At 39.5% G+C, this 24,081-nt stretch overlaps 1 protein-coding gene across 1 annotated transcript; it reads right to left on the bottom strand.

Moving 5' to 3' along the window:
• Positions 1 to 898: 898 nt before the first annotated feature.
• On the bottom strand, positions 899 to 15,663 carry LOC128746273 (proton channel OtopLc-like). The gene is made up of 4 exons (XM_053843322.1): positions 15,487 to 15,663; positions 1,591 to 3,035; positions 1,103 to 1,534; positions 899 to 1,040 (listed from the first exon to the last, which is right to left on the bottom strand). The coding sequence occupies exons 1-4, from the start codon at positions 15,661 to 15,663 to the stop codon at positions 899 to 901; spliced, it is 2,196 nt and encodes a 731-aa protein (XP_053699297.1).
• Between the last annotated feature and the right edge of the window lie 8,418 nt (positions 15,664 to 24,081).

The following is a 24,081-nucleotide window of genomic DNA, read 5'->3' as shown; positions in this document are numbered from 1 at the left end:
TATCTAATAATCATTCAACGAATTGAAACTTCAAACCCAATCGATCATAATAGTGATAACAAACATTAAACAATAAATCAATAAAAGTTAAAAATGATTAAATCGTTATCAACCTAGGAGAAGGCCGGGGTTTCCTCGATCCTCGAACAAGTTCTAATCTACTAACAATTTCAACTTCCATATGTTGTTTATGAAGACAGATTGGTTTTAAATAGCAACGATTGTAAACTAAAATCCCTTCAAGCAAAGAGTTTCGTTGCTATTTCTGTTGTACAAAAAATAAAAAATACTTTTACAATTTTTGGAGATTGGCTATCGTGATAATGGTCTAGGTGAAGTACTTTTTTTCTACGCTGCAAAAAAAGACACCGAGACATTAATCCAGGCCAATGTGTAATCCAAAAGCGCACATGACAAAAGTCGACAACTTCGGTAAACATGTTGTTTATTTCAGAAGTACAACCTACTGAATCCGTATTACCTACGGATATGGTTAATCCGGTCAGCATAAATCACAACCGGATTTAGTCACCGATACCTATTATTGTAGCGCCGCGCCGCGCCGAGTGAATTTGACGTAATTCCTATATCAACTCATTCGGCACCACCGCACCGGCGGCGCGGCGATGGATATTGATTTACCCTAAACGCTTTGCTAAACACGGTCATTGTCTGCGAGCATATCGATGATGCTGAATCACTTACACACATTTATCGGCAAGCGTACATAGTCGGCCCGAAGATGGTCGATCTAACTATGGAATCCTTATCAGTTAACAGTAACCTAGCTTAACTTTATCCGCCTTTTATTTACTTCTATCCAGCAGAAATCTAATATCATTCGAACACCCGAACGCTGGTGAGTTGTTGGTTTGTGTTGGTCACATTCCGGAATTAGTTAGTGAGCGAATTCTCCCGGCTCGTACGAGTGCCGCCAGATATCGACCAGGCAAACCGATGCGTGGAAGCGGTAGAACATGATGAGGGGCAACGAGAGGTGGTTCAAAATAGACCACAGCACGTCGCCGTAGAATTCGTATCTGTCGAAATAAAATGTCGACTAAAGATAGGTTGAAAACTAAGCTTAAAGTAGGAAGCTTACCGTTCATCTCCAAAGTCACCCGTTTTGACGGAAAACGATAGATAGATCCAATTCGTTACGTTTGCGATGGTCATGAACGTAACCAATTCTCGGCCCGGTTTGTGCTTGCGCAATTCCGGTGCATTGGAGCACCGTCTTAAGGCGTCAATGATCCACGGGGTCTGAATTAGAATCTGCAACAACTGGGTGAAGATTATGAACCCATTGAGAATGGATTGATTCTCGAAAGCCGGAATCATGCTGAAAAAAGTTTCCGAAAAGAAAGCCGGAATTGCGATGAACAGCAGCACGTCGTCCAGCCGTGAGATCGGATGCTGGTTGATGTCCAGTTTGGTGGTTTGGAAGTAGCCCAGAATCGCCGCAAAGGTCATGATAGCGAGAATCGTAATTTCGTAGATGGAGTCGATCAGTATTCCCACGTCACGGTAATCACTGAAAACAGGAAGATTGTAGTTCAGACGAATCGATTAATGTAGGAAATTTCTTACTCATCCCTGGCAGCGATGTGAAAAAGAATTATGACGACGATCGTTGCCACTACCAGGATCAGTCCAGCAAACAAACCCCGACTGGCAGCGTGACAATCCCCGTAAACGATCATTCGTTCCTTCACCGAGGTGTCATGATCGAGCGATTTATCCTGAACGTCGGAGCAAACGCTCACACTGTCGACGTGTCCGTCGGTTGATCCGCCGTGACCGGCATGTCCTTTAACGGACAACTTCTTCGGGCAGCGATTAATGTTCGCATAGATCATATACAGCAATCCAACGATCAAGATGTTAAATTCGATCACGAACGGATACAAATACGGCGAGAACGTCGTCAGAATGGTGTTGAGATCCTCCGGTCCGGGGCATATCATCAAGGCCAGCCCGCTGTGTTCAATGCCATCCGCTCCTTTAGCAATCTTATACGATTCCTTAATACGAATCGCTAGATGGGTCTCACGAACGATGGTATAAATCCAAAAAGCCAACGCAGTTCCAATGGCATGCATCATTCCGAACCGTGCCAACCCTCGGTAATGGTTGATGACCACGTTGGCATACTTCCAAAAGAAAAACACCAAAAACAGACAGTAACACAGGAACAGCACCTCCAAAGCGATCGTTGAGTTCGAAGCACAAGCTGACCACTTCCCGTCGGTACTGTTCATCAGAATCCCCTGGTAGGAAAGCAGCAAAACCGAATGAATCAACAGTCCGAAACAGAACCAAGTAGCACCCAGCTTCAGGTAGATAAACTCCCCATGGCGGCCACTCACAAAACAATAATTGTGTGCAATAGGATCCAACCGCGGAAGATCCCAATCGTGAGCGACATTTTTCTGCGGTGCATTCGGATTCAGTGCAAGCGGTCCGTTGTTGAACTGTGCCGCCGTCCGGGACATCATATCGTCGTACGCTTGCTGTCGTCGTTCCAACTCCGCAATGGCTCGCTTTGTCCTGCGCACATGCAACCGGATATCGACGTACAGAAAAACGAAATACACTATCCCGACGGAAACCATGTACAACCCGAACACCTCCGCCAGCGGATAGCGCAGGTTGTTTTCGACGGCGTCGGTTATGAAGACGATCAGAGCGAACACGATGAGAAACAGTGTGTAACTGATGGCCGTCACGACGGCCAGGTATCGACGAGTAAATTTGGACTTTTCCTCCGCCGTCGACGGGGGTGGAATCATGTGATCCGCCGCACTGGTTGAGGTAAAAGATCGCTGCGAGAAACCTCCGATGGATGCAGGATGCGAGACAGCCCGCTGGATCGCCGGAGGCGTTTTTGCATTGTTGGCCACAAACGAAACGGGCCTTTTTCTAAACGACACCGTCGGAGTGGTGTGATTACCAGCGGCGAACACGACCGCATTCGTTGCATCTTCATCATCGTCAGCGGAAGTGGTCGCGTGAACTGGCGTCGTCGGGCTGCTCTGTAAGAAAGAAAAAAGGAAGATAACGACAATTCTGCTCAATGACGGAAGCATTCGTTGTTGCAGGCTTAAGCTGCCTGCAGGCAGCCAGCCAGCCAGCATTATCTATCTATCGGTGGGTGACGTCTTACAAATGGTGTGGTGAGTTTAGCCGACCGGAATGAACAAGTTGCCGATTAATTTTGAAGAGATTAACATTATCTATTTAAAAGAAGACTTTTTTTGTTTTTGTACATCACGGCGGTGGAATAAAGAAATACTCAGTTGAATGGTACTTTTTGAAACTTCCGTGTGCTGTGATGATGTGACGATTGAATACAAAATCATTCAGAGTAAAGTTTAGCGTCGGAAAAATTAAAATGAACAGAACAATGGGATTACTTAACCATTCTAACGTCAAACGTGAATTGACGTGGAAATTTTTGTGGATTTCCCCCTATATTTTTGATAAGGTCAATATCAAAAGCGATGATACCAGCAAAGATAAAATGCGGTAAATAATGAAACATAATGCATTTTTAATAAAATACGAACCACCGTCATTCGTCAGTAAATATTATTTAAATTAAAAACAATTCATTAATTAAAATAAAGACGATTCGAATAACATAATTAAAATTGAATTATTTGAAAAACATTTTACAAAAGAATGACATTACAGTCACAATAAGCTATGCTAACACAATCTGTTAGTTAACTCGTCTTACTTTGCTATGCTAAGCAAGCTGATTGCCCGATCTTGGACGTCGGGGCCCCTTTGTCTCTAGCCGCGTGTACATCTATTATTATAACGAAAATTCTCATAGAGAAGGAGCAGAAAGAAAACCCTTTTTCCTAGGTACTACCCCTCCCCCTTCCGTTTTGAGTATACCCCAGTACTGATTCTCTTCAAGGAACATCCCATGCAGCAATTTAAGTTTTATTACGTTCCTCTAGTGGTTTTCATGACCTTTCATAAAACTGCAAATAAAACTAAAACTCCTCTAGGACGTTCCGATAAGCGCTATAAAACTTCCTTCCGAGCAAGGGGCCCACTCTTCAAAAGGTTTTTATGAGCGCGGCTATAATCTTATGAAGGTTTATTACGCTGAAATTAGCAGTAAAATCGATTAGGCTTTTCGCTGCTTGACGGCAACCGCCATAATCTAATGAAGCTCTTCGATAGTTTTCAAGCATAATCAAGCTTGCTGCGTGTAAATCTAAATCACCCAGACAGCTTTATTAACGTGAAAATATATAGCCCGGAGCAGAAACAGTCAAGTTTTACTGTCAGGTCAACCTGATCGATTTATTAACAGCGACCATAATAAAATATCCGATAGAATAAATATATAATAAATTTTCTGCAGTTTCCGTAGTTGTGCAACATATGCGCATTAAATTATATCGTGCATATTGGAATGATAAGCAGCTAAAATTAACGCGCTAACAATATTTTGTAATTTTTGAAAACCAATTGCTTAAACAAAATAAATATCGAATCCAATTTTTCAAAAGGGCCTAACTGCAAAACGTAAACTTGGTACTTTCTGCTGGACTAGCATAGGAAAAGAAACCTTCACTCGGTTAGTTTACATTTTGCACTAAGGGCCCTTTAAAAATTTGGGCTCGACATATTCGATTAGACTGCAAATCTTAGTATCTACACACTTAAATAAAAGCACCGAGCTCGGCAACATCGTATTTGTAATTGGGTGAATTGGAGAAAATGGACAATTGTTGAATTTCGCAAAGTATGAAATGGATGGGATTTGTTTCTTCTGATATTTTAATAACGTTTAGAAGCTATTTGAGGTCATTTCACGGATGGCAAAGAAGTGTCTATATTGTTTAATTAGCTTTTGTCATCTTTTTGGGTAAAATAGTGCAAAATTGACCCCCTCCGTAGTCTAGCAGGATGAAACCATCACCAATCAATTTTCCTGCATTTTTTTTACATGGAAATAGGTATCTGGTAAGATTCCAAACCAGCGGCTTCTAATTCTTGGGATTACGGGCTCGCTTTTGCCCATTGTGCAATGTGTTACAATTTAGATAAAATCACTGTCGAGTACCAATGTAAGAGGGTACCAGCCTGCTGGAAGCCCTGGTGAAGCTAGAAGTGTGTTTATCTAACGTAGGTACCATCAGTACCTTCCGCAGGGAGGAACGAGAGTTCATTATACTCGTAACTTCCTTAGCCCAGTCCTAGCAGCAAACATAAACTGGAAAGTTTGCGAGGAATACACCCACAGTGATCACAACGCAATTCGTATTAGCATCGGGAATTAGACATACGCGAAAACGTGCAGAAGAGGCACCGGAGAGCGCGCATGTAAAATAAAAGAATTCGACAAGAATCTCTTCATTGAAACACTCAGTTGGAATGTCAAAGTATCCAATCTAAGCCCAGAAAGGCTGATGAAGGCGCTGTCGAACGTATGTGACATTACCATGCCGAGGAAGCAGTAGCCAATGTACAGGCGCCGACCTGTATACTGGTCCTATGCGAAGAACTTAATTCTCTCCGAGCGAGCTGTTTAAGGGTAAGAAGGTGAATTCAAAGAGCTAGGACCGAAGCCGAAAAAGAAGCTCATAGATACAAACTACGGTAGACTATGGCTGCACTCAAGACCGGAATAAGACAAATCAAGATGCAGTGTTTCGAGAAGTTGTGCCACAATTCTAATGAAAATCCGTGGGGCGATGCCTACAGAATCGCCATGTGCAAGAGGAGAGGGCTCACTACTCCTACCGAAACATGCCTTGAGAGGTTGCAGGTCATTATAGAAGGGTTGTTTTCGCAGTACGAACCCATGAATTGGCCTTCTGCCCCGTATGGTAGAGTAGCTGAAAACCAGAAACCGGTTGACATATCCAACGAGGCATTATTAAAGGTGGCTAAGGAGTTAAAAACGGTTTCAACAGCTTAGACTGGGAAGCGATCGCTCGGGCGCTACATAAAATGATGATTGAAGAGCTAGTTTCAAGACCGCCTACAGCTACACTACACTAACAGCGGGAGAAAGTCAATCCCGATTACAACTGGCGTTCCCCAGGGTTCTATCCTGGGCCCAACATTGTGGAATGCAATGTACAATGGTGTGTTAATACAAAAAATGCCCTAGTCGACGGAGGTTGTTGGCTTTACCGACGACATCGTACTAGTTGTGGAAGGTGTGTCATGTGAGGAGATCGAAATGTTGGCTTCGGTGGCGATAAGTCTTGTGGAGACTTGGATGGCCGAGATGAAGGTGGAAATCGCACACCAGAAAACTGGGACGGTACTTATCAGCAACTGTAAAGCGCAGCAGCAAACACACATTACAGTTGGAGAGTACAATATACTTTCGAAACGTAAATTAGCGAAAAGGTTGCGTAGGCGATCACTGTATTGTGCTGGATCGTGCATAACAATTCTGCCATAACTAGCGGTAAGAGACGGCTGTTAGCAAGCGTATTCATATCGATTCTCCGGTATAGAGGTCCCGTCTAGATAGAAGCGCTGAAAACGGAACGGAACTTAACACAAATGAACAGAACGTTCAGACTTATGGCATTGCGAGTGACTAGTGCCTACAGAACCATATCCTTGGAGGCTGTTAGCGTGATATCCGGAATAACCCCTATCGACATTACAGTGGCTGAAGACAACGAGTGCTGCAAGCAAAAAGGCGTCAGGGGTATACGTAAGAGATGATGGACCCACAGATTGATACCGAATATCTCAACCTGGGTTGACAGCAAGCATGGTGATGTCAATTTTCACCTGACACAGGTCTGGTCACGGTTGTTATAGGAAATACCTTCACCGATTTGCTCATGCTGCATACTCGCCCTTCTGCGTGGCGTGCCAGGGCACTGATGAAACGCCGGAACACGTTATTTTCGACTGTCCCCAATTCGTATCAGAACGACAAGAGATGCTTACTGTTGGAGGTTCAGACAACAGCGTCGATAATGTTATCCGAATGTGCTGTAACGAAGGGGCGCTACAAAAAAACGGAAGGAGGATAAAAGAAGAGATGGGGCCAGGTAGTATACGGATCCCGACCACAGACAAGTAAAGATGAACGATACTCTGCTTACACGTGGAGTAACCAAGAGTAAAAAATGTCCTGCGAGGGTCGCCGTGAGGAAATGAAAGTCATGACGGTCGCCACCTTTGAATCGGTACGTATCTCGACAGGGGCAGGGAAAGGGAACGGTCAAGCAACATAGAGTAGTATCAAGCCTGAGAAAAACTATTAAGGGTGGCTCCCGAGCAACAATGTGAGTTTTATTGCACTCTTATGACGGTTTTCAAGGTTAATTTTGGTCTTAAATTCCATCATAAAAATATAAAAAAATATAATAAAACCCAAATTGTTACTTGGGCTGTACAGGAATTGACGATATGCCGGTCGCCTTCTCCGCATCGGTACACGCTCCGACTGGTATACGGAGCAGTGTGAAGACACAGCCTTCCCTCGAAGTAATACTTAACGGTAGTTCCGGGAGGCTTTTTGGCCAGGCGCCCGTGAAACCTGGCCAAAAAGCCTCACGAAAATAATACGCACAGCTTGGGTAAAGAGGAACGGTACTCATACACATAGTTAATCAGTGTACCTTTAATAGCCTTCCCTTATCAAATTTCCTGGAGCTCCTGAAGGGTTGTTAATTGCAAATCCCCACACTAACTATTCATCGCCTTTATAGAAACATATTGAAACACATAGAATCAAAATTTCTGATTTCTATACTTAAACTATTTTGGTAAACCTAGTACCCCATCTCTGGGCACACTGCTGATCAAAACCGGGTATGACAAATCCTCGCACATTGCATGTTGTTGTTGCATAGGTCAATAAGTGCATGTCTTATCTACCATAGTAATTAATTAAAGATATCGCAGTAGACCTCATCGTGAATCAACCGTCTACAGGCGTCATGCTTACTGTTCTGGATTCTTATCACATGACGAATCGTCTTCGAGCGATGATTTTTAAAATGGGCTAATGTACTATTGGATTAACCCCTCTAACGTTTATGCCATTTTTAAACTTCGCAAAATTCGCCAATATGTTTGTAACTTTGTTGTAACTCAATAAGCTCATAAGGCAGGCTCCTGGTCCTGTACTAGATCATTTGATTATGAAATTAGAAGAGCTTTTCATTAAAGCTGACGAATTTGGTTAAAAAAATAATGACAAACAAAAAGCTAAAACTATTTTTGTGAAAATTGCGGTGTCTAAAAATGGTGTAAACCTTAGAGTTAATCCCCTTCAACTCAGTTGGTCTACGGCGAGGTACGACAGTGGTCTAATAACCCAGTCGTCGTATGTTCGAATTGACTGTTAGCATCAATAGGATTGCAACATTGTCCCCGCAATCGTCATTTACACTACGGTAATTTGCCAACTATTGCACATTCAATACAGGCGCCTTCAGTTATTCTTATTTTGCGGGGAAAATAATACAATATTTATATCTTAAAACAATGATTTGGTTTAATGGTTTGAAACATATTATGATTGACTAAAGTATTTATGAGTGTCTTAGTAGAATACGAAAGTTAAATGAAAGAAAAACTTTTGCACAATTAAATTCCACTATTAGTTTATCCATGACAGAAACGTATTTAGCCTAGGACTTTCAGGCTTCATCATTACTTTCTGAAAAATGGTCAACGACGTCTTCAAAGCAATGGAAAGCCATGGGTATAAACGTCCTGTTGAGAACTTGACCCTTCTTTATCGACAGACTTCGCTGCCGGCTATTAGAGTACAGGACAATTACGGGATCCGACTGGAACGAGACGACGGGGCGCGCAGCGAGCAAGATGGATCGATCAAGTGGAAGGCGACCTGCGGACCCTACGGGGCTGGCGAATTGCGGCCATGAACCGAGTGGAATGGAGACTACTTCTTCGTACATCAGAGGAAACCACGGCCTGAAGCTGATTAAGTAAGTAAGTAAGTTCAATTACGGGGCTAGTGCAACGATCCTACTGACTCTATAGCAGCACCTACCAGCCGAGATTCGACGACGTCTTCAGTTTAAACAAAAAAGGAAAACTGGAAACCATCCTAGCAACCATAAACAGCATACATAAGGACATGCATTTCTCCAACGAGTTGGAAAAAGAGGGTAATTAAATAAGTGGAAAGTGCAGAAATCTTGAAATTTGAAATGTACAGAAAACCTGAAGCCTGACCAAAAGCAAATTTGGATACCCCTCGTGCGTCACCGCCACACCCCTAGTGGTAGGAACTGGAACCATTTGCCATAACTTTGTTTACATGTTTATAAAGAACAACTGGTGTAAATTTCGTCAAAATATTCCACTACGTTACGCAGCAGTAGGCACAGAATGGAACTCGAATGACGTAAAAAATCTTGCACAAACACCTGGAAAATCCAGAGAGGTCTGGATCAAAGTTGGCGAAAGTGCTAAAAATGCCAAAATCAACAGTGTGTAATGTTCTAAAAGGTTATAAGGAGAACCGAGGTGTGGAAAGGCGGCAACGAACTTCTAAGAAGACCGAAACTACAATGAACCGAAATCTGAGGGAGAAAGATACTGACGTACGTTGAGTCCAATCCTGGCATCCCCATCTGGGATATTCTGGCTCGAAAAGGCTATAGGTCTTACAGTGTCTTACTAGAAGCAGAATTTGGTAGCCAAAAAGTGTGCTAGGTATTCATACGAGCAAGTTTTGGCTAAATTCAAGGGATATTTTTCAATGAACGACGAAACCTATGTCAACATGGATTTCAAACAACTTCCCGGTTAAAAATTTTACATTGCAACTGGGCGTGGCATTGTACCAGGCAAGTATAAGCTCGTGTTTATTGATAAATTCACAAAGACCAGGATCTGACAAGGAATATGTAACTGTGCACTAAAGACTGAACCTTTCATCACTTCCTCAACAATGTCATCAAGTTTATACCTGGAAGAATGCTTGAAGAAACGGATTTTGCCATTCATTGGTAAACATAAGGGTAACGTTATATCCAAAAGGTGGCTAAAGCTGGATGGATACGATCGGCAAGGCATGTTGCAAGAATGCCGGACAACTAGCCTGCAAAGATGGTGTTCGCTTCAAATTCGGTAGGAACAAGACGAGCGCTGCGAGCAAGATGGTTAGACCAGGTGGAGCGAGATCTGGAGGAAAGTACTCGGTGTCCGAGGAATTGAAGAGCGGTAGCCCACAACTGAGTAAATTGGGGAAACTTTGTTCGCCAGGCTTTGTCTCAGGACAGCAAGCCACCTAAGTAAGTAAGTAAGTAAGTAAACACTAACTTTCCCTTCAGCTTCGCAACAAAGCAAAACATGAACATTTTATCTTTAACCCAATAGAGGAGAAAATATATCAATCACTAGGTATTTACGTCTTCCGAACTCACTGTTAACAGCCCAATAGTAGCAGGGAAACAGCGTTCAGTTGATATTTTTCGAATTATTATACTCAAAAATATAATAGCATTCGTTGAATTTGAAGATATAAATCGCGCCGATTTGAGCCTTGATTTTTAAAGATCCCCAGAAAACCAGAAATCATTAATATGTTAATTATAAATGGGTCATTCCATGCCCAGTGACCGAGAAAAAGTTCAAACGTGTAATCGACCTTCACGGATTTGAACCAAATTTTGCCAGCTTGTTCGTTTTCGGCCAGGAAGTAAAAATCCAAAATTTGGTGCCGTTCGGACATTTCCTCGATTAATGAGAGCACCTCCATTTTTAAGTAAAATACCCGTTTTTGTCAAAACCTCTTATTTTTTTTTGCTTATATCTCCGGAAGTATTAGGTTTAGAAAGACACTATTTTCATATTTTCAAAGGAAATCACCCAAGGAATTCGAAAAAGAGCATTTGAAATTGAGCATTTATTTTTGAGCACCAGTGTTGCCAAATATTTTTAAACTCAATTTGAAAACTAAATTTACATTTTTTTCTCAATGAAGACAATTTGATCTCAAAAATTTCAACTTCATCGTGTTCCGCAGATTTTTTTACATAAAAATCACATCGCCCCGAGGTATTCTTTGCCGATCCCCAGATACAGCGTTTTAAATCTAGCAATTCCCCTTTTTTATGTAAAACTAAGAGCAAAATAACTTATTTTCGAAGCAGTAATTCTCTACGCAATGTAAAAACACTTTAGCATATCGGAAAAGCATTTATACAGTATATAACAGGGTTTTCCTTAACAGTGTTGCCAACTTTTCAGTTTCCTGCATGATTAGTTACATTAATTAAGGGTCTCCTAGCAACAATAAACGCAATAAACAAGGAAGGTAAGAGCTCATGTCTATTAGCGAGATGAAAAACAGTTTACAAGGTTATGATCAAACAACTAACGTATATTTTACGCCTTTTTGAAGTAACATTTCCTCATCTAGTACTATAAATCAAACGAAAAACTGGCAACACTGTTAAGAAAAACTTTACCATATATTGTATAAATGCTTTCCCGATATGGCAAAGCAGTTTTACATTGCGAAGAGAATCACTGCTTGAAAAAAAGTTATTTTGCTTATAATTTATTGATTTAAAACGCTATATCTCAGGATCGGCAAAGAATACCTCGGGGCGATGAGTGACAGACAATCATTTATACTTAAACAATACTTAAAAAATTGTGGACTCATTCTAAGATGTATTTCATTTTTAATTGGATCAGTGTCATATTTATTTTGTTCTGACTGAATCAATTGCCAAAGGTTAAGACAATTTTGGAAATGTATTTTAGAAATCGTATCTCTTGTTGTACGCATTGTTCGTAATTATTGTGGCAGAATTCTTTCGAACATTATTTTCTATTCGAAACACTTAAAAGAAAAATTGATCATTAATTTAAAACATAATAAATGTCAGTATTACTAATTGCGTGTGCTAAAAGTAATTAAAAGGCAAAAGTCGAATTCGCAAGGAGTGAGTTAAAATTTATAACAAAACTGAGTATATTTCCTGTTGATAATTAAATCGACTACTAATTAATTGTCTAGAACACAAAAGCGGGTTTACTAAGTCCGTAAACAATTCTACAGAGCATACAATCTTAGTCTGTATTCCGTTGGGTCTTAATTTCGATAGAAACCGATCGAGTTATTCGCCCATATAATTTTGACGGCGGAAAGAAGACTGAGTGATGCCAGGTTTTGCTGAAGAAAAATCCGTAGTTTAACCATCTGCGTTTTAATCACAGAGGAAAGAGCAATTTAATACTTTTTTGAATCGAATCAGTTCATGATACATTTCATATTTCCTCTATATTATTCAAGAACGCATAATATTGACTTTCGTCATTCGCCTTTTCCCTTTCGTTTTTTTTGTTTTGCTAAGTGTACTCGGTCAACTTTTCCGCCGTTTCTGTCAACTTCTTGCCATTTTTTGTTTGTTTTAATGTGATTATAGTCACTTTAAGCTTAGGCCATTCGTAGTTTCTGCGGGACTGGAATTTGAACCCTAGTCCTCGGTGTGAGAGATGTGAATGCTAACCACTACTCCCTTTGTTGACCCTTTGTTTTTATTTTGTTGTCTTTTAATGTTTGTTGGTCGTATGTTTTGTCGCTGTTTGTAACGTTTTTGTCGTCTTTCGGCTTTTTGCCTACTTGTCTTCACTTCTTTGTCATATCTTTTCGCATGCATTTCACTGCCTATTCGTTGATTACTTGCTGTCGTTTCATCGTTCTTTCATCGTCTTTTCGTCACCTTCCATTATCTGTTCGTCATATTATCTTCGCTTTTTCGGTACCAGTTATTCATCTTTTTGTAATCTCTTTACTGCCTTTTCTCCGTATTCGTCATCTCATGGCCATTTCTCTCATTTCTTACATTTTCATTGTCTTTCCATGGTCTTTTCGCAGGCATTTCATTGCTTGCGTATTTTTGTTTTATGAAATTTTGCCGCCTTTTCTTCGTTTTCATTGTCACCTTTTTATCATCTTTCGTCCTGTTTGTGGCCAAGACAACAAAATTGTTGTATTTTTCTTGTCTTTTCGTTGTTCTTTCGATGTCTTTTTGATGACGTATATTCGCCATCTTTCCGTAGTTTTTTGCATATTTTATCACCTGTTTGACAGTTTTTAAATGTCTTTTTCCTTTTTTTGTCGTGTTTTTTGTTGCAGTTTTCTTGTCGTCTTTTTATCGTATTTTTGTCATCTTTTCATCACAGTTTCATTGACTTCTATTCACATTTTCGTCAACATTCCGCTGTCTTTCGCCGTCTCTTCGTTGTCTTTTCTGTTTATTTAAGTCATCTTTTCATCGCTTTCTGAAGGATTAAATGTCGAAGAGTTTTTATTTGTCGCAAAAAGAGCATATTGAACATTAATCCATATAGAACAATCTACTTGATTATAAAGAACAACCTCATTCGTTTTATTTTGAAGTTCTATCGCACTACAGAAATCATATTATGGAACTGCTTAAATGTGGGAAAAATAGAAATGAAAATATTTAGCCATTTTGCCGTACTCAAATTAGGGACTGGGGTCAGTCCTGGAGTAGTGGTTAGCATTCTCGCCTCTTACGTTGAGGACCCAGGTTCAAACCCCAACCCCACACAAGTCATGAATGACTCAAGCTGTTAAAGTGACTATAATCTAACAAAAAAATAGGAAAATATCAGTATTACTATAAATATCTGCCGTCAAAGCGAAAAATGCTAGTTTTTATTGACAGCATAACAGCAATAAAGCAAATCTTCAATTTTTAATACACTTCTCATTAAAGGAAAGTTTTCCATTCGCTCCTTTCTCTCAGAAAGAATAAAGTTATGTTTTTCGGGGTACTCGTACTTTTCCTCACTAAAGGAAACTTTCAATCTTTTCCACAAAGTTTATGAAAATCCGTAGATTTGAGCACTTGATCCGTAGATCCGTGGAAATTTCCTAAATCCGTAGATCTGGCATCACTGAGACTCGGAATACAGGAGAAGAATGAAAATCCTACAGAAACAGTGAAGAATTTATGATTATGTTTATGTCAGAGTCCTGTAAAATTGACTTTTGACCAAAATTCTGAGTTTTAGTTTATTGAACTGCGTTTACTCACATTTCGCATGTTTTGAAGCACTCTAACGCAAAGAAAAGAAAATATTAATCAAAAATTTTTACGAAAATTTCCTTTTTTTTTCTAATTTCAATAAAGTCCTAAAGGTTTAATGAAGTATTTAACTATTATCATCATATTTTTCAAAGAAATGTATTGTTCACCACTAGCGCAATAAAAATTGCCAAATAGGTCCTCTTTTGAGCACTATATGCATTAATTTGGTCACTTTTTAATCACTACTTTTGGTCATTTATTCACAAAAATCACACTCTTCGTATGCCGTTATCGCTATTAGTTTTACCAAGAGTAAAGCTACGTTTCACACCAGTTCAGTTGAAAAATCCTAGTTTAACTCCCGCAAAATTGAATTATTTTAGTGGCAAGCCCGCAGCTCGGATTTAATTCCAACAAAAAATATTCGAGTAGCAATACAATAGCACTGGTGGGCTGAAAGTGGTAATTTCGGAAGCGTCGGAGCCATTGGAAATGGAGATTCAAAAAACTTGATTGGAAGTAGGTATATCGAAAAGGATTTCCTAAGTTATCGTGAGTGCTGGAAGTCCAACTGATTATTAGAATGCTGAAAGTATTCAAAAACTGAATATAATATTAAATTGAGTTTAAAAATTAAGCCACACTTGATCCATTTTTGGCAGAATTTAGTTCATGACTCACATTGAGTAAAGTTTTACTGCACTTTTATGTGTCGTATCAAGATTTGTGTAATTTCCGAAAAGCTTTCCAAAACAAATTCGATCAGCGTACCGAATTCGTTAATCGGATAACATAAAAAATCCTCCTAGTTTGAATGGCCCTGTAAAATTTATGAAAACCTTAACTTGGTGTCGCTAAGCTTGTTGAACTAAAAAACGGCCAGCAAAGCGTTAGTTGATTCATTCATGCAAAAACAACCTCAACCGAATGATCTGTTACTTCTATACACAGGCAAACCATTAATCTATTATCGCTTTGATAGCAGTGCTACCGGAAATAATGTTTTCCCCTTTTTAATATGTGAAGGTGCACTTCCGCTGCCGGCAGAAAATAGCGCTCTCCAACTCAAATATATGTCGGTACCGGTCGTGTTCTGGAACATGCAAAAAGATGAAACTATTCAAGCGTAAAAATGTGGCTCATCGCACCGGAACTTCAATCACTAATTCGGTCCCCCTGAACGGTCGGTACGAGCCTGTACCTGTACGAGAGCAGCGGTCGCATTACCATGCAATCAGTGCCAATAGAGACAGGTGTTCGATCTCCCTTCATAAATATATGTGCTCTACAGTAGCAACTCCCTTTTCAATAATCTAGTCTTTAATTGGTGGGCAGGTGCCAGTCAGTACAACGGGAACCCGTGATGGGGTAAAAATGATAGAAAAAAAACTCCTGATATCAATCGTCACCAGTATCCACCTGATCCACATACCGTAGATTTATCATTTTGTAGATCCAAAGCGGGATAAGTGCTATCGCGATTCGTCTCGTCGACCGAGTGTATGGTTATTTCCGGAACCACTGCCGCTCGTATTTCTGGGACCGGCGGATGACCTCCTGCTCCTCCTATTCCACCGATCTCGACGTCGTCGCCTTCTCCGGTAGGCATTTCGCGAAAAAAAATCGAAACTGTGTGTGATTTAAATACTACCAGCAACGGTTTTTCGAACGACGACGAACCTCAAGCGGACGATCCATTCGCGACCGTATCCGTGCCAAGACTAACCCGGGAGAATCTCCCGCAGCCGATAAGCGATCCCTCCCGAGCAGCACTGATTGACTCCCGAAACGGAGAAAATTTATTGTCTTTTCATCAAATTACGTGAATCGAAGATAAGCGAGCGCGCGGGAGCAGTCAGCAGTCGAAGTGGATATATGGCCAAGGCTTAGGCGGCTAAGCCGAAGGCAGAGATTTGCGTGCGGGTACGATAAGAGGAAGCGGTTGCGCAGTCCGTCCGATCGCAGGCTTCGGTTTGATAGCAGCCAGCGACTGGAAGTTATCGCCGATATCGCAACACATCGACCGCCGGTATATGGGCTGATTTATTGTGATAAAGTGGCCGAACAACGGTACCGATATACAATGCTTCCGTCCTGGGAACCCGCTCGTAAATTACGGATGAGTAAAGGCGTTCGAATCGCGCGACGTAAATTAGCATGTCCGGATAGCTGATGGGCTAATTAAGTGTTGTTTTGTTTTAAAACATATCAGCTGAACAGTACAAAGTCTAGTTATCACAGTGAAAGCAAATGATGTCATGTTTTGGCGGATATCACCCGAAAACAGTACACTAATTCTTATTCGAACAGCTTTTTACCGGCTACTGTCAGAAGTAAATTTCCAGCATAAAAATCGAATCATTTAACAACAAGCTTATGTGCAAATCTATGCTTTTATCTATTTTAGCACAATTTTTTTTGCCGACGGACCGTTCGTTGGTAAAATCACTGTTTCATCATTAACAGTCCACCCGTTTACGTTCGTCGACGTTGGCCTTGTTTGGAATTTTCTGAACCGCGAAAAGGCTTTGAAGTGCCTATTAGGAGGCCGTAACACGAACCGCCCTCACCCTCACTTTCTGTCGACTCGACTCTCGAGTCTCGAGCTGCTGCTGCTGGTGGTTCTTCTGTGCCAGTGACAGCGATCAGTGAAGTTATTCGAGCCGTGGTGGTTGGTGGGTCGGAGCTCATTCATCCGTGTCACAGTAGTGTGCGGCGGCTGTTTTGTTTTCCTGTTCCGGAATTCGAAAACCCGTCCCATTCGATGTAACCAACAACGATACGATATAGGTACGTTGGGTATGCTTCGATGACGTCAATGCTGCAGCAGCCGAAGAGTAAAGTTTAATGATTCACTATTCATACAGGAAGGCTTGTTTAATGTATTTTAATTTTCAATGAGACTGCCACTCTGTAACCAACTAACACGAAGTTCATCTAAAAATAAAACAAACTTACCAAAGCTAAAATGAAGAATGTGTCCGCTTTCATCTTGGCCATTGATCTCGCCAACACGATACATCCTTACGTTCATTCAGCCTTCCAAAAAATACTTCGACGCTCTTCCAGGCGTCCTTACAGCAATTGAATCAGTACAGTTGACATACTCTACTGCTCAGAATCGACTCTCGTATATTTTTCTAAAACATTCGCGTTTAACCTAGCCTAACATGACGGCAAAATTTCCCCACCTACTCCGCTCCCTGGGAGATTTCTTCATGCGAGAATCGCTTTCTCCTATTTTGCCAACAGTCAAATCGCACACCGTACCTAAATTCCTCTTGATCTGTCTCGCTCATGGAGTCCATTCGATGCCAAAAATTTGTAAGCAACGTTGGTTAAGTGGAGAGCGTTTCTCGCGTCTTTTCACTTAGCTCGTGCGCGCTCCAGAAAGCCAACCTTGCGGCGTGGTAATTCTTTATTGCCCGTGAAGCTATAGTGACGCGGCCAACTTGTTTTCCTTTTTCTTCGAGCTGCAATGCACCCGGGAAAAGCAGCCTAAATAAGTTTTAGTTTAATTCAAATTTCATTGCGCGCACCCTTAGAGAAACTGGACCGCGCATTCTTAGAAATGTTTTCTTATTTCATGTCGCCGTTGGTCGTTCTATTTCCTGACCCATTCGGCTACTTTTGACTTCTCTTGAACTGACCGGGATTTAATCCTTTGGGGCCAGGCTAGCTCCTAAATTCGTTAAATGGAGGTTAGGGTCGTTACAATGGCTCATAGGAGCGGACATTCTCGTTATTCTTAATTCAGTCTACGCCAATTTACACGGTCGGTTTCCGGAAAGAGCTCCGTTTGAAAACCGTCAAGTGATAAGCGATAAAAAAGTATATAAAAGGTCTAGTGCTAAATACTAGAGAGAAAAAAAAATCTTTTGGCAGAAATGAGATAGAAATTTTAGAAGCACCACAGCCATAACTAGATCCGCCCAATTATTTTCGAGGTACGATGCTAGTGATAACAAGCCAGTCGTCGTATGTTCGAATCTTGGTTGGGCAGTACTGCTACAGTCAGTAGGATCGTTGCTCTAGCCCGGTTATTGACCTATAATTTATTGTCCGACAGCGACGTCTGTAGATAAATAAGGGTCAAGTCTTAAAGACGTTTGTAACTCAAAGCTTTACTTTTTTTAGCTAATCCGCAGAAACTTTTGCTGGGTTTTTAGTATCCATAGTATTTTTATAAATTTAAAGATTTTGGTATAAAAATCAGAATAAATAAGGATTTTTTCGTAAAATCAGGTAAAAAGAAGGGCTTATCAACATATCATGAGACACGCACAAAAGTCTAGTTAATCTTCAAAAATCACGAACAATATCTGTGGCTAGCACAACGGTTGACAATGCATTTTTTTAGCTACTTTATTCAATTTAGTCTTTCGCTCTGATTGTGGCATTGTCGAAGACACTCTAGAGTATCACCCAGTAACACTGTCCATCCCTAGTAGCACAGTTGTTATAAACTAGTTGTGGTAACCGATTAATGACTAATTTCAGTTATAAATAGGTTACGGCAACCAAAAATGACAAAAGTGTGCTACTAGGGATGTGGGACATCTCCGAAGTGGCGCCTGAAGTTATGAACAATGCCACACAAAACATGAAAACTTTATATAAACCTGGACAGGATGGAATTGCTGCATGCATTCTCTCACTGTGCCGGCACAAAGCTTCTTTAGATGCTGGTATCGAAGTATTTGTATTATTGGTTTCATCAAACTAAGCACTACATACATCTCAACGAACTTATGTGGTTTTTTTTCTGGGATAAGTGTGGCGACAAACCTATGCGAGTTCACATCATTTTGCCTTCATAACAGTGGATAAGGGCAATAAATTGATACGGTTTATATCGTATCAATTTCAAATTAGCATTTGACAAGTACTCGATACTGTTACCAACATTACACAAGATTGTACGTTCTTCTGCGTTCATTGGAAGGGGACGTTCTTATCTGTATCCATTTCACACTAGTTCACTAATCGTTTAGGTGTTTCCCAAGGTACCAACTTAGGCCCCCTTATCTTTTCGCCATTTATTGACGACGCAATCACTTGTCTCGGAGATAGTTCATGGTTAGTCTAGGCTGACGACTTAAAAGTGTGCACTGTCATTGATAACATTTGTTATTTGTCCCAAACTTTACTTGACTAATTTGCAGAGTGGTGTAGAGTCAATGGAACGCAGATTAGTATCGCCAAGTGTTACACGATTAGTTTTCATAAAAAAATATTAACGGAGAACAATTAAACAGAGTGCAAATTGTATGAGATCTTGGAGTGATTCTAGACGCTGCTCTCAGGTTTAGAAATCACTACAAAAGTATTATTATAAAAGCTCGCCGTCAACTCGTATCATTAGCAAAGTTACCAGAGAAATCAAGGAACCGTATATACTGAAATCCTTATACGTTACTTAGCACTAGCGCAGACATAAACAAAAGGTGTGGCACCCGATCTCTCCGCAAAATGTTTTTGTTTTGGAAGAAACGTGTAACCCTAGGATAGCGAATGTATATTTACATATCCCAAAACTAATTGCCGAGTCGGTAAGAAAAACTCCAGACTGTGGGGTGCAATTGGATTTAAAATCAAAGTTGAAATTGGACTTTGAATCGAACTTGTCATACCTAGGTCATTAAATTATATTTGCATTTGGACTAATTTGGGCTTGTAGCTTAACTTCATATTGAGCTGGAAATTAGACTTAAAATTGGATTTGAAATCGGACGCAAATTTAGAATAAGTGATTTGAACTGGAAGTTTTGGAATTGGACTTGAAATCTATACCTATAAAAATGGATTTATGTCTGGCTGTCTGTCTGTCCCTATGTTCCTTATAGAATCGAAAATTGCTGAACCGATCGTCGTGTAAATTTTTATGTAGGGGTTTTTGGGGCCAGAGAAGGTTCTTATGATGGTTAGAGACCCCTCCCCCAGTAAGAGGAGGGTTCCCATACTAATGAAACACAAATTTCTGCATAACTCGAGAACTAATCAAGCAAATGGAACCAAATTTGGCATGTGAGGAGTTTTGGAGGCAGGAATTTTTTTAATGATGGTTTGAGACCCCTCACCCCTGTGGTAGAGGGATAAGGACTCTCATACAAATAAAACAGAAATTTTTGCGCTACTCAAAAATTAATCGAACTCGAGAAATTTTAGACTCTTTCATAAAACATTAATCAATAACAAGACCACTAAAAGCTATCAATAGTAACATTAGACCTGCCGTCGGAAGCGCCGACCACTGCGGGGGGCACCCCTCCCTAGAGATCACCTCTATCTAGGTTTATTTATTTTCCTAGATCTACTGACCTCTATTACTTTCCTTCAGTTGGGTCATCCCTGCGAAATGATACTTTCTACGAGAAGATTTTCCGTGAAATGGTATTCTGCGAAACTCTATATTCCGCGTTATGGTCAACCGAGAATTGGTGTTCCACAAAATGATATTCGGCGAAATGGTTTGTAGCGATGGCTAATATTTAAATGCTATCCGCTTTATTTTATCAGGCTGAGCGATGGGGGAGTTATTTTTTACTTTGCTGTGAGAAAAGTTTGTATATTAAAACACCCATGAACTCCTCAGAAACCTGCAAAACTCGAGATTGTGAGAAAGGTCATACGAGATTCACGATTTATGTACAACACAGTTTAATTTGTGGCAATACGAAGTTTGTCGGTCAGCTAGTTGGATATAAATTAGATTTAAATTGGACATGAAATTACTTTTGAAATTAGAATAAAAACTGTTCTTCAAATTGGACTTGGAATTGAACCTAAAATTGGAATTTAGTTAGTTAGTTAGACGGACTTGAACTTGAACTTGACATTGGGCATTAAATTTTAATTGAATTTGGACTGATTTGAAGTAACAGTTTTACTTTTAATCCGGACATGGACACGAAATTAGACACAAAATTTACTTGAAATTGGATTTGACATTTTTCATCTTATTCTCTCACATGTTTTTCTCCTTGTCTATGTCGTTTTCTTGATTATTGCTCGCACTTTCCTTCCATTATTCCTCTTTTTCATTTATTGTATTTTTATTTTATACCGTATTTTCTGTTTCAGTGTTCCACTTTTTTTCGTTTCCTGTATCATTTATTTTTATTTTCAGTTCTGTTTTTCTTCATGTTTTTCACTGTTTTTTTCTTATTTTCCTTTACCATGTTATGTGTATTTCTGACTCCTTTTATCGCCTTTCTCTCTTTGCGTCTTCGTCTGTTTCGTTTTTTCTCTTTTTGATGCCTTATTTATTCTTCTCTTTTGTCACGTTTATTCTGTTGTTTCTTCTTTTTCTGTACCATTTTCTCATTTTTTATCATAGTTTGCTCCTTATATATCCCATTTGACCTTTTTTCCCGTTTTACTCGTTTCGTCTATCGGTTTGCAATTTTTCCCTTCCGCTACACTAAAGTCTTTTTTACACGGTTTGTTTTTTTTCGATTACTCAACAACGGAGCAACTTAGGGACCATTTGCAATGTCGGGCCGGTCTCAAATGTATTAAGAAATAAACGAATGGTCCCTAAGTTGCTCCGTTGTTGAGTACTCGAAACAACAAACCGTGTAAAAATAGTACATGAGTGTATTCTTGCTTTACCTTTCGATTTCTCTTGTTTACTGTTCTGTATTTCTTCCCTTGTCTCGTTTTGTCTCTTTTAATCTCTTGTTTTTTCCTTTTTCCGCTGTTCCGTTGCTTCGTCTTCCTTTATTCCATTTTTTTCATTTTCTGACACATTCTGTCATCCTTTTCTTATGTCCTGATTTGCCATTCTTCCGTTTTTTAACGTTTTTCTTTTGCTTTATCTCGTTTTCAGGCCTGTATTTATCGTTTTTTGTCATGTTCTGTTCCATTTCGACTTTTTTCTTTTCTCCGTTTTCATCCGTTTTCAAACTCCTAACGCTTTACAACTTTTTAACTCATTTTTTATCCCGTTGTTCGTTTTCGTTTGTTCCGTTATTTCTCCCACTACGTTCTACTTTTCCTCCTTTTTAGTTTATGCTTTTCTTTTCTTTCCTGTTTTAACCTTTTTGTCTTCCGTTTTCATCTTCTCTCTCGAATTTTTCATTCTTTTTACCTTTGTTATACTATAACAAAGGTTTAAAAATTGGTCGAAAAACACGAAATTGATCCGAGGCCCGGAGGGCCAAGCCACATATACCAATCGATAGGGTTCGACGATTTGAGCAATGTCTGTGTGTGTGTGTGTGTGTGTATGTATGTAATGATTTTTTCTATCGCCTGTTTTTCAGAGATGGCTGAACCGAATCGTTCGCTATTACTTTTGTTTGAAAGGTATTATTGTCTAATAGATCACTATTGAGTTGCTTCGTGATACGACGTTTCGTTTAAAAGTTATAAGCAAAAATGTGAAAAATACGTGACACGGGTTTCTCCGGAACTACATGACCGATTTCAACGATCTTAGTATCCAATGAAAGCCCTTATTAAAGCTAAATTGTTCAGAAATTTTTAATTGAAAACAAACAAGTAGTTTAAAAGTTATGCTTAAAAAACCTGTTTTGACAAGGTAATAACTATCGCCTGTTTCTTAAAGATGGCCAAACCGATTTATGCGCTATTAGTCTCATTTGAAAGATAATATATCCTAATTGATCACTATTGAATGATTTTTTGATTGGACGTTTAGTTTGAAAGTTATGAGTAACCGTATACACCACACCAAAATTAACAATAATTTATAATGATTTTAACCAAGATAATTTACCTAATTTCAATTATTTTAATATCAAACGAGAGGTTTTGACGCTACGAATATATATGCAAAATTTCATAAGAATTGGTTTTACCGGTCAAAAGATATTAACCCTCGAACACTCGCGCCAACTTTTGTAACACAGTTACTTGCGCGCAAAATAGCCCTAAACCAAAGAAAACGTGTGCACTAGAGTTTTGACTGAGAAAACATGGTTTTAGGTTTATCGAACCTTTGGAAGAGTTTCTTGAAATTGAAAGCTCTATCGTTTGGTGGAATCCAAATGTTGATTAATCCCCCTAAAAATGAAATAAATAAAATATTTTTCTTCAGTGTCAATATAACACATTGATGTGTTCTGCAAAGTTATAGAGCATTTTATTATAAGATATTTTGCTACAGACAGTAACCTTCTATCTCTGCAGCGAAGATAGAAAAATCTTATTTATTGTATATGAATTTGTAAAATCAGTTTTTCTATTTTTGCTCTTTTTGTAATTGTTGTATGACTTTTTCATGTACTACAAAGTTGTACAAATAGTAAAAATATACAACTTTGCTGAAAATAGTATACCTGTATGTTTGCTTGTTTAGGAACTGTAGAACTTTGATTATAAAGAATACCCTAACTTTGACTCCGAATTACCCGACTTCCAGCAGACGGATACATTTCAAACATTTTACATTTGCTGATAGTTTTGCTGCATACAGTTTCCCAACAATTTAAATTATTAATGCATTGAATAATTATGACATTTTGCGCACAATAAGTTTGTTGAAGAATATACGTTAGTTAAACAACGTTTTGTAACTTTATAACAAGATGGCGTTGAAAAACCTACACGTGTTGTGCAAAATACAACAGCGCACGCTATGTCTGAAGGGTGCGATTATGCAACTTTAATGTACATAAAATTTTCTTTCACAACGTGTTAGTACACGTCTTCACGATTCAGAATATGCTAATTTTAAAAAAATCCATCGGGAAAAAATTGAAAAAAGTCAATTTGAATATTTTAGCTGTAATCAACCGGGTACAGGTGTACGGACTTAGTAATTCCATAATAAAAAGGGCTCCGATTTTGCTCAAACTTTGTGGATTTGTTCTTTTTATGAAAATTTTAGACCCGTATTTTTATTTTGGCGCTTAGGGTACCCCCTCTTGATTTGGGGTGGTCCTAGAAATCAGCATCATAGTCTTGACACCTTCTTTTGAATACTTAACTTTTGCCACGAAATCTTTAAATATCTCAATTTTTGTGCCTGATGAATGAAAATGGTTAAATATGGAGAATT

The sequence above is a fragment of the Sabethes cyaneus genome, chromosome 1, assembly GCF_943734655.1.
Source record: "Sabethes cyaneus chromosome 1, idSabCyanKW18_F2, whole genome shotgun sequence".
NCBI lineage: Eukaryota > Metazoa > Arthropoda > Insecta > Diptera > Culicidae > Sabethes > Sabethes cyaneus.
This window is presented reverse-complemented; position numbering and strand designations above follow the sequence as displayed.

Coding starts and splice junctions, on each gene's coding strand:
- LOC128746273 (XM_053843322.1), bottom strand. CDS start 15,663: ATGCCTACCGGAGAAGGCGACGACGTCGAGATCGGTGGAATAGGAGGA. Junction 3,036..15,486: donor TACAAAATGATAAATCTACG/GTATGTGGATCA, acceptor TCTTTCTTACAG/AGCAGCCCGACGACGCCAGT. Junction 1,535..1,590: donor CACATCGCTGCCAGGGATGA/GTAAGAAATTTC, acceptor TCCTGTTTTCAG/TGATTACCGTGACGTGGGAA.